Here is a 14425-nt window from a genome sequence, read left to right as displayed (position 1 = left end):
AAATAAAATCATAAAAAATGATTTTGTTAGAATAGATCCAAAGATTGTTGTAATTTCCATTGTTAACTTTCAAAGATCGGTTTATCAAATTATCAGTAAACTTAAACCGTAACCATTTCATTTCCCTATTATCAATGACTTTCCCCGACACCAATAATAATAATTGATTTATAGAGAACCATAAATATTCAAAAAATTACAGATACTGTATTTTTTTTTCTTTTTTTTGGAGAATCAGATAAACTAGAAAGGACAAGAGGCAAGATACAGAACATGAACTTAACAAGCATGATTAAGTCACTTGTTTTATTTTATTTTCATTTTGGTTACAAAGTATTTTTTTCTTTTTCTTTTTTCTTTTTTCTTACAATGAAAAACACCTTTCCCAACTAAGTTTAAACCTTTTGTTTATGAGTTTTTAATAGTGATAGACCTCAACATGTTCAATTATTTAATATTGAGAATATATTAGCTTTTATATAGATTTTAGTACTTATTTCCAAACGTTTTCAAATTCTTTTGTCATTCAAATTCAACTTACATTTACAAAATATTTCCAAAACATTTTCGTTTCCAAGCTAACTTTAACAACATACTAAAACAAAATTTTGACCCTTGGTTGTCACAGGAAAGTGTGAATAATATTATAACCACTTTCTTGATGGAAATATTTTCACTCAACTCTCGTCCTGTATTTGACATAGGATTCTGCATGGCAGAAAAAGTTCTATCTTTTATTTTATTTTTTATTAACTTTCTTGTAAAGAACACACGCGATATTTTGCTAGTTACAAGTAAACTACACTACATTATCCGCTAAGCAATAATAGGGAAAATGGAATAAACATATCATCAAATTATCTTTCTTGCGAGCATGTTGAAAATACAGTCAGTAAAATTCAAAAGCATACTTCTCGAGTTAGTTGCCTCTGTTTCGTTATATCTTCAGGTATAGGATAGCAATTTGCACAAATGCTTCACAAATTTTCGTTTGTTTTTGTTTTTGCCTGCTCCCCTGAGAAGAACACTACAAATACCATTTTCTCAACCTGCATGGACAATATCAGAAGAGTCAAATTTTTTTAATGTAAAAGAATTCATCCAACGTTCTTGATAGCAATAAAAAAAAAGTATACCATTAATAAGTAGACTTGGTCAAATTTTCATATTGTAAGTTCTAATGAAGAATAAATTGAGATAAGATTTTTCCCAAAAAGTAATAATCGAAATAAGGAAAAATATGACCATTTCAGTTGCTACAGGATCCAAAATTGGTTCATCAGCTGGTGCCTGCTTGAAAAGCATGTTGCCCCTTGTCGCACGAAACAACATTCGCTCAAACCTAAGAAGTTTGGATTTACTGATAATGCCACTAATAAATCTTAAACCAGATTGATTTGATGGCTCATGTCGCATCTCCTGTAGAATAAATTATTTATTGAATGACCATGTTAATCGTTGCTGAAAAAGTTTCATGTTTATAGTTAATCATGCAAAATAGTATTCAACAAAGCAGCCAATTACCTGTTCAAGTAAAGATGCTGTATCTGCATAGTCATCATTAGAGTACACATGATCATCTAACTCTCTTTCCTCTGCAACTGCATGGCTCTTACTTGAAACAAGGAAACCACTTGCCTGGAATCACCCATGTGAAGGCATGAGAAAAGCAAATAAAACTAGAGTTTGAAAGGAATGCTTCATATACATACATTGTCAAGAAACATAACTTCAGTTATTCGGCAAAGGTCTATTTAGCCACAATTTCATAATAATTAAGTAGATTTAGGTATGTGATGTATTTATACTCCATCTGAAATAATGAACACATTAATAAGGAAAAAACAGAGATCACTTGACAATTTGGGGCTCATGAGCCAATGTTTACAGTGAGTCAAATATAGAAGCAATGAGGCTAGAACTGCAGATATAAAGTAAAGATAATTTCTTGAAGATACAATCACTGTAAAGACTTAATAAACAAGTATTTTTATATTTGAGATAGCAAAAGAAAAGAAACCAACAAATGATCAGGAAAGCTTTGATCACACAAAGAAGCAGCTTGATTTACATATCTGTAAATAGCAAAACAGCAGCTTAAATACATGAATTTGAGAAATAAATATATCACTTGAGTAATGGTAGGTTTTCCCACAATCATTACTTCTGTAACTGTAAAAGGGCATTTATATCGAGAAGCAACATATAGATGTTATCGGTGCCTACTGCACTCAAGAAAATTGCAAGAAAGTATACCTTCTGCAGTACCATCTTGAACTCTAGCAGCTCATTGTACGTTTGTCGTAGTTTCTCAATGTTATGGTTCATTTCAATCAACTCATGTTCATGCAGCAAGTTGTATCTAGAATTAAGAGAAAGACAATAATAAAGCACATTAGATCATAACTTAATAGAAAAAATGCACATTAGTTCTCTAAGAAAAGTTGCCTTTGCAAGAAAGAGGAAATGGTTCTTCACTTTTTGACCATTTCTTACAGCATATGGTTATTGCTGGCACTATAAGAGGGGGTAAAAAAATCCAGACAGAAAGAAAGGAAAACAACATAAAAATTATGAGGACAAAAAAAAAAAGGTTCCCTTGTCAGTAGATGAGGATTAATAACTAGAAATGGACCTCTAATTCCTCCAATTCCACGTCTTCTAGCATAGCAGGATGAGCAAAAGACATTAGGCTGGCTTTTTGTATTTGATCTTTGAAAAACCGTAGCTTTCTTGACATTTCTGCACATTTTTTACCTGTGAAATGACTCCCAAAAACATGAAAATAAAAATGATAAAGGGAGACTGTAGTAGATATCATTCCACCTACAAAAAATATATTGAAGTAATTTTGTTTAGCACTAAGTTCATGCCTCAAGGTAATCTAGAAATATGAAAATAAAAATGATAAAAGGAAACTGTAGTAGATATCATTCTACCTATATAAAATATTTAAGTAATTTTGTTTACCACTAAGTTCATACCTTATCTAGATGGGCATTTCACAACATCCATCCGGATATTTGGATGCATGAAAGCATGAGATGAATTCTAAATGCAATGGTGGGCTTGGATTGATAACATTAGGAAACTTGGCGTAAGTTCACAGTTGGATGGCTATGGAGTGAGGCATAGTTTCGGAGGATTTATCTCGCCGGCGACTGATTTTTCATGGTGATCGATCTTTTGAGTTCGAGGAGGGGCTGGAAGATGGCATTGGATGCAGACGTGTCGAGATTGTTGAACGGGGGCAGGGACTTCGTCGGGCTATTGATTTGGTTGGTGCTGAGATTAAGTGGGTGGCGTCACAATTGCTTCGAGTGTCTAGTAGGGTGGCCAATGGGGACAATGAAGTGTGGCCTGTTGGCTTCGTCACGGGGAGGAGGGCGAGGAAGTTCAGGTTATGGTCCAGTCGGGGGATCGGCGACGACAGATTTTCATCTCTCAATCATCTTACGGAGACGGTTGACAAGGGGTTGCCTTGGTTCTGGAAGGTTTTTGGGGAAATAATGGTTGGGTGTCCAGGGGGCGTCCAAATCACATTGGTACAGTAAGAGCTTGGCCAGAAGGTGCGGGGGTAGCAGTGGCGAGGTCTGTTGGTAGGGAGGTGGAAGTCCAGCAGGGGTCCGAACTAGGGTGGGTCGGTTTTTTGGATTCTTGTTTGGTAGGTTGAGTGGGTGCTCTGGGGGAGAAAGGCATGGAGGCTCACCGGTTGTCGGCATGGGCAAATTGGGCATGGTGCGTCACTAGAGGGGTACAAGTGAAACCGATTGGAGGCCAATTTGTAATGTTTGCCTTTTCGAACAGAGGTGATGCTACTCGGATTCTGAATAATGCATGGGTGGTTGATGGTCGACCCCTACAGCTTGAACGGTGGTCACCGGAGGTACTGTGCACTAAGGGTCGTTCTTTGCCCCTACAAAGTGTTTGGGTACAGGTGTTGGGACTTTCGATTCACCTTCGAGGGGAGCAAGTGTTTCGACCAATCGGGGATCGGTGTGGGGGTTTTCTGGCCACCGATGTTGCGACGACGACGATGGAGTCACTGGGTTGTATTTGTTTGAAGGTTCGGGGTTCGGGGCATGGAGTTCCGCCGCGGATTCATGTTAGATGGGGCCAATGGTGGTACATCCTTCCAGTCTGGTTAGAGGTGGGTCCAGCCATGGAGCGATGGAGCTCGTCGGAAAATCGTGTCCAGCAACGACCGAATTTGGAATCGCGAGATTTAGGGAGATTTGGACATCGTGATTTTGGGCGAGAATGGCGGAGGCCAGATTTGCAGAATAATAGAGATAGGGTCAGATCATCTTAGATTTGGTTACCAAAGCAGCGAGGTCAGGGGGCTGGGCCTACCTTGGGCCGAAAGATTAGGGGAGGTACTCAATTTGTTGGGCCACAATTTCGTTCCACCTGTGACCAAAACGGCAAACGGGAGGGACTGGGACTGGGACTGGGTCTGGGTCCATTTAATGGGCTTGGGCCAAATAAAAAACCTACAGTGCATGTGGGCTCTAGGAGGGCTTCTGGCAGTGGATTTGGGCTCAGTGTGCGAAAGTGGGCCACTTTCAATTGAATGAGCTCTTGGGCAATACAGGGAAGAGTCCATCTAGGGCAGAGTAGGGTCCAATCTAATGGACACACGACTCCAGTGGCCAAGATTTTTGATACCCTTTATCAGGGATTGGATCTTCCTCAAGCGGATCGGGTTTTGACCTCTACGAGAGTTCCGACTGTAACGACGGGCGACCCATCGACGTCGAATCAATGCTTGGCTGATGGTGGTGAGGATTTCGCACCTTGGCAGGAGGCGGAGCAGGTGGCCGAGGTCAGTCGTCTCGAGGTGGGGGCTTTTCTGCCAGTCTCACGACGATGGGGGTCGATATAGGGAAGATATGCCGATAGCTGCGATTTCGTGGGGCGATCGAATGGAGACTGTGGTTGATGTTGGGAAAGAACTATCCCTGGTGGTTCAGCCCTTGGCTATGGGAAGTGACAAAGGGCTGTGGCAAGACGGTTCAAACTCAGCTTCAGGCCATCATGCTGGGTTTGGTGAAACTGCGATTCCTTCTGACACTGCTGTGTCTAAATGGGTCCTGGACAGGATTAGTGAGGTAAGCCGCTTGTTAGGAGTGTCTTTTGAAGGACATGAGGCAGAGGCCATGCGATTATTTTCAGCGGTAGAGGCATCACGGAGGCCGGGGAGTTCTAGTTCTGGAACGAGCAGAAAGTCGTCGCCAGTAGCAGGCCGGAAAGGGGCTCGTGAGCTTAAAAATCTGCATTGTTCAATTAATTATGACCATGTCAACAGGATAACAGGGCGAGAGGTTCGTAAGCCACCGGGGGGGGGGGGGGCTTTTGTTGAAATGGGATTAAAAATTTTGTCATGGAATGTGCAAGGGTTGAACGATAGGGATAAGAGGATGGTTGTCAGTATAGTGGTGCGAAATGCTAAAGCGGATGTAGTATGTTTACAAGAAACAAAAATGGAGGTAATGGAGGATGCGATGGTGCGACAAATTTGGGGTGGTCGTTTTGTGGAATGGATTTATTTGCCTGCTGTGGGTTCAGCAGGAGGGATTCTACTCTGTTGGGACAACAGGATCGTAGTGAGGGAGGGACAGGAGTTAGGGGGTTTCTCGGTTTCTTGCTTGTTTAGGTGTGTGGCAGATAGTTTTCGGTGGGTGTTTACAGAAGTATATGGGCCGGTTCGTCATGCTGAACGGGCTGAGTTTTTTTTAGAGCTGGAAATGGTTGCATTCCGGTGGTCAGAACCATGGTGTGTGGGGGGTGATTTTAATGTGGTCAGAGGGCCGATTGAGAAGGTTGGGAATAGTCGGGTGAACGGTGCAATGCGGGCCTTTTGTACATTTATTGATAATTGTCAACTGATGGATTTACCGCTTCATGAGGGGAGCTTTACTTGGTCTAATGGGCAGCAGATGTCTCGGATTGATAGATTTTTGGTCAGCGGAAATTGGAAGGAACATTTTGCGGGGGTTATGCAGCTTCGTTTGCCTCGTCCAGTTTCAGATCATTGGCCTCTTCTGTTGGATAGTGGAGGTTTTCGTGGCGGGCCTACGCCATTCCGTTTTGTGAACATGTGGTTACAGTCTACCGGTTTCATTGACATGGTCCAGAAGTGGTAGCAGAGCTACGTGGTGTTTGCTCGCCGAGTGGCAGGCTGGCTTAAAAACTGAAGCTACTTAAAGGTAACTTGAAACAGTGGAACACAGAGTCGTTCGGTCGGATAGAGACGCAGAAAGCGGAAGTGCTAGGGATTTTGCAGTTGTTCGATGAGCTGGAGATGAATGGGGGGTTGAGGGAAGCAGATCTTGCTAAGAGGGAGGCGGCTAGGCAAGATTTTGTTCGTCTGGCTCGTATGGAGGAGGTGTGCTTCCGACAGAAATCTAGATGTTTATGGTTGAAAGAGGGGGACCGAAACACAAAATTCTTTCATCGCTTGGCAAATTGCCATCGCCGGGTGAACCAGATTGTTAGATTGCGGATAGCTGGAACTGACTTGACCACAGTTACAGAGATTAGAGAGGGTATAGTGGGCTTCTATCAGACTATGTTTAGTCGGCAGGAAGGACAGTGGAGGCCAGGTTTGGATGGGGTGCTTTTTGACGCTATTGATGGAGGGGATAGGGAGGCTCTAGAGATGGATTTTTCTGAAGAGGAGGTTATGGGGGCTTTGAAGGCTATAAGTGGGGACAAGGCTCCAGGTCCAGATGGGTTCACGATGGCCTTCTTCCAGCATTGTTGGCGGGTAATTAGGCAAGTCTTTCAAGCTTTCTCTAGTTCGGGGCGGTTCGAGAAGAGTCTCAATGCAATTTTTTTGGCTTTGATTCCAAAAAAAGGAGGGGCTAAGGATATTCGGGATTTTAGGCCTATTAGTTTACTTGGAAGCATGTATAAGCTGTTAACTAAAGTTTTGGCAAATAGGCTGCGTGGTGTTTTGCCAACAGTGGTGTCTGAAGCTCAAAATGCATTCATCGGGGGTCGTCAGATTCTGGATGCCGTATTAGTAGCTAATGAATGTGTTGACTCGAGGCTTCGGCAGGGGCGTCCTGGGGTGATCTGTAAGTTGGATATTGAGAAGGCCTATGATAGTGTTAATTGGGAGTTTCTCTTCTACGTTATGAGGCGGATGGGTTTTGGGGAGAAATGGTGTCGGTGGATGAAATTCTATATTTCTATGGTCCAGCTATCTGTATTGGTGAATGGTACACCGGTAGGATTCTTTTCTACTTTTCGTGGCCTTAGACAGGGAGACCCCTTGTCGCCATTGTTGTTCCTCTTGGTAATGGAGGCCTTTACTAGATTGTTGGGGCGGGCTGTAGCTGAAGGCTTGTTGGAGGGTTTTTCGGTCGGATCTTTGGGCAGAGGAGTGGTGGGTGTTTTGCATCTTTTGTATGCAGATGATGCTTTGGTCTTTTGCGAGCCGCGTGCTGAGCAGTTGGGCTATTTGCGGTGTGTTTTGCTGTGTTTTGAGACGGTCTCGGGTCTGAGAGTGAATTTGAGTAAGTCTGAGTTAATCCCAGTAGGAGAGGTTGACAGAGTCCCCATGTTAGCAGCTATTTTGGGGTGCAAGGTGTCAGCTCTGCCAGTGTCTTATTTAGGCTTGCCATTGGGTGCTACTTTTAAGTCGCAAGGGGTGTGGAATGGTGTGGTGGAGCGAGTGCAGCGACGGCTGGCAGGTTGGAAGAAGCAATATTTGTCAAAAGGGGGACGTTTCACTTTGATTCAGAGTGTGCTGAGTAGTATTCCGACTTACTTTATGTCAGTACAGGTAATTCCGGTTTCTGTGGCTCGACGTTTGGAGAAGCTTCAGAGAGATTTTCTGTGGAGGAGTGGAGGGGAGGTTTTTCGTTATTATTTGGTGGGATGGGCTCGGATTTGTTCTCCAAAGGATGCGGGTGGTTTGGGGGTCCGGAGTTTGGTTACTTTTAATCGAGCCTTATTGGGTAAATGGTTTTGGCGTTTTACGTGGGAGCGAGACCGGCTTTGGCAAAGGGTGATTGCTGCAAAATTTGGGGTGGATAGCCGGGATTGGAGGACCAGAAAAGTTACAAGATTTCATGGGCGGGGATTGTGGAGAGGGATTTGGTTTTGGAGGGATGAGTTTTGGGATCGGGTGCATTTCCGAGTGGGAAATGGGAAGAGGGTTAGGTTTTGGAGGGATAAATGGTGTGGGGAGGTGCTGTTGGAAGATCGATTTCCTTTGATTTTTGGCATTGCGGCGGACCCTGAGGTGACTATGGCGAACTGTTTTGGGAATGGAGAGGTAGTAGTCTGGGACGTCCGCCTACGGTGGACAGTTCAGGATTGGGAGGCTACTCAATTGGAGGAGATATTGGGGTTTGTACATGGTTTGGGGCCCGTTGGGCGAGGGAAGGATAGGGTGGTGTGGACAGTGTTGGGTACAAAAGGCGTCTTTACGGTGTCATCCTTTTATCGGAGTCTGGTGGGGGGGGCAACCACGTTGTTCCCTTGGCGAAGCATTTGGGTTCCGGGCGTTCCATCTAAGGTAGTGTTCTTTTTGTGGATAGCTGCTTTGGGCCGGAATCTCACTATTGATAATTTGGTCCATCGAGGTCATGTCTTAGTGAATCGCTATTGTATGTGTTGTATGGATGCAGAGTCGGTGGATCATTTATTTCTTCATTGTGATGTGGCATCTCATCTATGGGGGTTGGTATGCTCTTTGTTTGGGGTTGTTTGGGTGCAGCCCCAGGGGGTGTTGGAGATGTTATGGAGTTGGGGAGGGGCTCGTGTTGGTCGTCGACGTCAGCGGATTTGGTTCGTCGTGCCTTTTTGTTTGATGTGGCTGGTTTGGTTGGAGAGGAATCGGCGGACGTTTCTCGACATTACTTAGTCGGGGTCTTGGCTTCAGAATAGCTTGTTGCTTACTTTATGCACTTGGTTGGAGTCACGGGCCAACCCGGATATATTTGTTTTCATAGATTTTTTGGATAATATTATTGGTTAGGAGTTCTAGGTTCTTTGTATTCTTTGCATCTTCTTGATGCTTTTCAAATAAAATTAATTACTTATCAAAAAAAAAAAAAAAAAAAATTCACAACATCCATCCAGCACCCAAATTTCAATTGGTATACATATTCCACAGAAAGAGAAGCCAACTTATCGAGCTCTTCTATTGTTGTTATTTTTCTCTCTCAACAAATGGTGATAAGGGGTAATAGCTTTGTCCCTCATTTGCTTGTGTTTGTTAAGAACATGAAAGGCATTCCTCATGATGTTAAAAAGTTAAAAAGTAGGGCATTAAAGTGGCGCATAATTAATCTTTCTTGTTCATCACTCAACTATATTAAGCCTGACTATTGTTTTAGTGCTCCCTGTATTCTTCCAAAACAAATCCATGACACTTTCTCTAAAATAAAGGCAAACTGATAATTTCACAAAATTCAAATTGTGCTCCACCGTCCTAAACTCCCACTACTCACAAATTCTCTTTGTAGAGAGAGGTAAATGGAATAAAAAACAAGAGCTAATCTAAGATACGAAGCACGGGCACAATTCGGACCCATCCTCTTGTTAAAGACCAATATAAAGGCAAGTGAAGCAGAAGACTTCCATTTCCACTTGACTGGAAGAAACAAAGACTGTATAAATTTGTACACGTATATATAACTCTAGTGACATAAAGTATCTCACATCACAACATAGCTTGTACACTTAGATAGCTAAAATGGTTGAGTGTAATTTTATTTGTCAATACTTAATGAAAAGATGATCATGTAGATACCAACAGACTTCTCTGTTCAATGAGTTGAGGAAGCATGAAAACTGCAAATACGATTGCACGGGCAGGAATTTATGCCATGAGCTAATTATACTAATAACTTTATTTACCATACACAACATAAAGCTAGAGAAAACATAGGTTTCCATCGATGTTGGGTTTTAGTTGTAGTACCTGTACTGAATATAAAATGTGCAAACCATTCATTACAAGAAAAAAAGTAATAAAAGTTTTGATTAAACATTCTATACAAAAGCAAATAGCAGTTCTTATAAACAATACCTGATTAACAAATGTTCGCTGGAAAGGGTTTTTATCAGCATTCAACTGCCAAGAACAATTCATAAAAGTGAGTGCATTGATCAATTAATAACTAAAAAATAAGAAAAAAAGGTCCTTTATTTTTTATTTGGTTAGACAATAAGCTAACAATTTTGTAAAAGAAAACCGAGTAAAACTACATTTTTCACAATATGAAAATTATGGCAGAGTTTATCCCCAAAAGAAAAACGAGATTGAACACAATTCCAAATTCACAATCTAATAAAGATTACATAATTCTAACTGCTTACACCATCAGTTCTGTTGAGAAAATCCAAACCAAAATAATATAAACGTAACATCAGTAAATAATGGGTAAACTACACTTAGCATCCCTACACTTTATCCCAAATCCCACTTTGGTCCCTCATTTTTCAATTGTAAAACTCAACCCCTCCCACTTACAAGCAACTATCAATGTGGTCCTTCTATTAACTTCTGTTTGCTAAATTGACCGAAGATGCTCACATGGGCTCTCTATACAGTGCAAAACCCAATAGAGGAAGATAATAAGTAAAATTCCCTCTTCTTTGTTTCTTTGTGAAGATTCAAATCAAATTAATAGAAACCTAGCATCAGCAAATAATAGGTGAATTACAATTAGAATCCCTACAAATTACCCTAAATTCCACTTTGATCCCACATTTTTCAATTGTAACAATCACCCTCCCACTTACAGGCAACTAGCAATGTGGTCCTATTAACTTATGTTTGCTAAGTTGACAACAAATGCTCATGTGAAAGTGAAGCTCACGTGGGCTCTTTATACAGTGCAAAACCAAATAGGAGAAGATAATGACAAATTTTTCCTCTTTGTTTAGACCTTGAACAAACAAACCACCATTACAACCACCACACCCCTCATTACTTCCCACACCACCCCCTCACCACTTCCCCCAGGACACCATCACCCCCTTCACCACTTTCCCCAACTACCGCCATCCCCACCATTTCCCCCACCATCCTCACCCCTTCCCTCTTAGCCCTCAGCTCCTTTTCTCCTCCTCCCTCTTCCCCTTTCTTTCCCTAAATCCATCCCCACACCTAACATCCACCACACCACCCACCCCATGCTCCCTTTCCTCCTACCCACTTTGGCCCAGCCAATCTAATAACACACAATCCCTTGTACCTCGTACGACGGAACAAGATTTCAAGCTTCATATTGTAAATTTGGGATGAGATTTTTGTTATTGCTATATTGTGGACCTTGATTTCCGAAATGGATTTACGGAATGAATTGGGGTGGCAGTCGAAACTGTGGTGACTGAGATCGATTGTGGTGATGGATCAATAGTGGCGATAGGGGGTAGAAACAACCTCGCTCTAGCTACCTACTAGACCTAGCACAAAATTAAAAATGGACAAAAGATATTGAGGGATCGATTTTTTGATTGAATTTGAGAAGAAAAAATCAAGCCAAAATGTTTGATGGTGGCAATCGCTTGAAAGACTCACTCGACTGACCCATGGAGCAAACAACAAATTTCGCACCAAAATGAGTTGCTCAAGTAACCTAGAGTTGGTCATCATTCGTCATCCCTAATTTGAAGGCTTTTGATGCAGACCTTTAAGACTAATTGAGATGCTTGTTTGAATATATTTTTGAGCATTTCCCTATAAGGAGAAGTGTGGTAGAAGCTCTCAAGGATCAAGCTAGTAGAAAGCTCTTCAAGTCACTCTCCTCTCCATCCTTAATAGCTCTGCTTGTAAACTTTCTTTTTTATTCTCTCTAAGCTCCTAGTGTGCCCTGTAAAATACTACACAAAAGATCCTTCAGCATTCTAGAGAGAAGCTCTACTCAAAATACATACCTAGACACATCACATTGCCCTCCTTGTAATAAAATAAAGGTGATGTAGTTGTGCAAATTCAAAGCCACATAGTATAAATAACCTAATTGCACCATGTTTGTCATTGGTCGATTGTGATAGCAGTGTTAAACAATCTGTGGTGGAGTCAATTTGTATTCAAGAGAAGGATGATGGTGACAGATTTGCATTGCAGGGATCAGAGAAATCCGTGGAGTTCAAGCCAACAGGGGTCAGCGCCACTGGTGAGTCAAGAACAAACGGATGTCAATGGTAAGCATTTTAAGTCACTTTATTTGAGTCATGTTTTAATCTCTTGAAATAATTGATTGATTTGCGAGCCAAGTGACCATGATTTTCCTCTCTTCGATGGTTACACAAAAAATCCTTGTTCTTGTGGTTATGATTTGATTGCTTTAAATTTCTGGCAGATAAAATTGATTAATAATTTGCATAATTTGGTCCTATTCACCCTCCACTATACCATCCATTGCACTTTTTCAAGACATAACAACCTATAAATCCAAAACTACACAAATGTCTCAATGTATGACCGTGTGAAATTTTTGTTCCACTCATCAAATTTCCACTGAGATTGCATCCAATACCATCTCCAATTACAATAACCCTAGCTATACCACACTAGTCTGCGATTTACGTGCCTAGAGAGAATCAGAAGGTTAAAAAAGCATAAAAAAACAAAAACTTATAAATTTGGAATTCATGAAAGCGAATTAGCACATCAATTGAAGATGAGTATGCAATGGAAAAAAGAAGAAAGAACAAAAAAAAAAAAAGAAAAAGGAGGATCTGAGTAGAGTGGAAGCGTACGTCTCGGAATTGAAGGAGGCCGAGTTCGCCGAGGTAAGAGACGGCACGGTGAGAGGACTCGGCGGGGACAATGAGTTGAACGAAAGTCATCTTCTGGGAGCGCATCGGATCCATGGCTGGCAAGTTGTCTATGTACTCCATTTTCCATCAACCGAGTGATGATTGCGATGGAATTGAGACACAGAGAGACTGACTAGATCTCCAGATCGAGTCAAGAGTCTCTCCTTACAAGCTTGTGCTTGCGTCCGTCCTTACAGGCCTTCGGATATACTTTTAGGCTTAATTTTGATAATTCGAACCGTTTATATTTTATAATTTATTCAGTATATCATACCTGTAAAAAATTAAATTGATCGGATATCAGAAAGTATGTGTTTGAAAAATTGAACTAAACACTATTTTTTAAAGAATTTAACAGTTTTCCGAACATATGCTTTCTGATATCCGATCAACTTGATTTTTTACAGGTATGATATACCTGAATAAATCATAAAATATGAACGGTTCGGATTATCAAAATTGAGCCTAAAAGTAGACCCGAAGGCCTGCAAGGACGGGCGCAAGCACGGAAGCTGCAAGGAGAGGATCCTCACTCCTCCAGATATGATGATTCCGATGGAATTAGCCGAATTTTTAAAATTATTTTAATCTGATTAAACAAATTTATTTAAGAATAATTTTTGACATTTTATAATTTTGTGACATTAAAAATGAAATTATTATAATTTAAATGTAATATTTTATTTTATTAATTTTTTAATCTATTTTTTTTAATAAATTAAATTAATCCCAACTCACTTTTCAAACAAAATGCTATATTTCACCCCCTTTAATTATTTATTTGTATTTTATTTATTTATTTATTTGGGCTCTTGTGGTCCATCAGGGGATCGCTCCAATTTTTATAACTTGCTATTCAATTTTAACGATCGACTAATTTGATGGTTCAATAATAAGGATTCACTTTAAAAATCTAAATTATTCATACGATCTATCAAAAATATTATTTTTATAAAAAATCAATTTATTTGAATAATCGTAACTATATTATTAGATCACATTGTTAGTCAAAATAATGATAATTGTAATTTTAAAAATATACCATTCATTATTTAAAAGACAAATATAACATAACAATGCATCAACAACTATTCAATTTGATTTTTGTAAGAATGATCAAATGAGTCTTACAATATGAATGATTTGAATGATCAATATATGCTGCATAATCAACCTATGAGGGTCCAATAACATCTGTTATTGACTCTAGAGAAAGCTTCTTCTCTTTTTTTATGTACTAATGATTAGTTTATTTGTTCATAAATAATTAATGAATTTTGATGGCAAGTAATATATTGCCACATTTTTGATAATACAAAATAGGGCAACCTTTATATGTGTGTGTGGGTGTGTTAGAGTTGGTAGCATGAAGCTAAATCAGGTGTTTTGTTGAATGGAAGTGGAAATTTGTTGAATGGGTATGGAGGAAGAAGAAGGGAATGAAGAGAGAGAGAGAGAAGAAGAAAAAGAAGAAGAGTATACCACTTATGGATATAATGAAGAAGTAGAGAAGGAAGAGAGAGAGAGAAGAAGGGTATAACTATCAATTTACAACTTCTGTTAATAAAAGTTAATATGCATTTTAGTCTACCAATCACAAAGGGGTTATGTGGTGATTTCCAAATGTTATGGGGGT

General features: G+C 40.3%; 1 protein-coding gene across 5 annotated transcripts; it reads right to left on the bottom strand.

Moving 5' to 3' along the window:
- Window positions 1–713: 713 nt before the first annotated feature.
- On the bottom strand, window positions 714–12964 carry LOC114282014 (V-type proton ATPase subunit a1). Of its 5 annotated transcripts, none has more exons than XM_082919277.1 (7): window positions 12730–12951; window positions 10049–10093; window positions 2636–2826; window positions 2257–2362; window positions 1525–1638; window positions 1246–1419; window positions 714–1049 (listed from the first exon to the last, which is right to left on the bottom strand). In XM_082919277.1, exons 4-7 carry the CDS (start codon window positions 2326–2328, stop codon window positions 978–980), a joined length of 432 nt encoding a protein of 143 aa, XP_082775403.1. In that variant the 5' UTR covers window positions 2329–2362; window positions 2636–2826; window positions 10049–10093; window positions 12730–12951; the 3' UTR covers window positions 714–977. The 5 variants fall into 5 exon arrangements, with proteins under 5 accessions (XP_082775403.1, XP_082775402.1, XP_082775404.1 ...); XM_082919276.1 differs by having other exon boundaries at window positions 2636–2757; XM_082919278.1 differs by having other exon boundaries at window positions 2636–2742.
- Between the last annotated feature and the right edge of the window lie 1461 nt (window positions 12965–14425).

Source organism: Camellia sinensis, chromosome 3, assembly GCF_055761805.1.
Source record: "Camellia sinensis isolate YWXY chromosome 3, ASM5576180v1, whole genome shotgun sequence".
Classification (NCBI taxonomy): domain Eukaryota; kingdom Viridiplantae; phylum Streptophyta; class Magnoliopsida; order Ericales; family Theaceae; genus Camellia; species Camellia sinensis.
The sequence above is the reverse complement of the archived record's forward strand: the minus strand, read 5'-3'. Positions and strand labels throughout refer to the sequence as shown.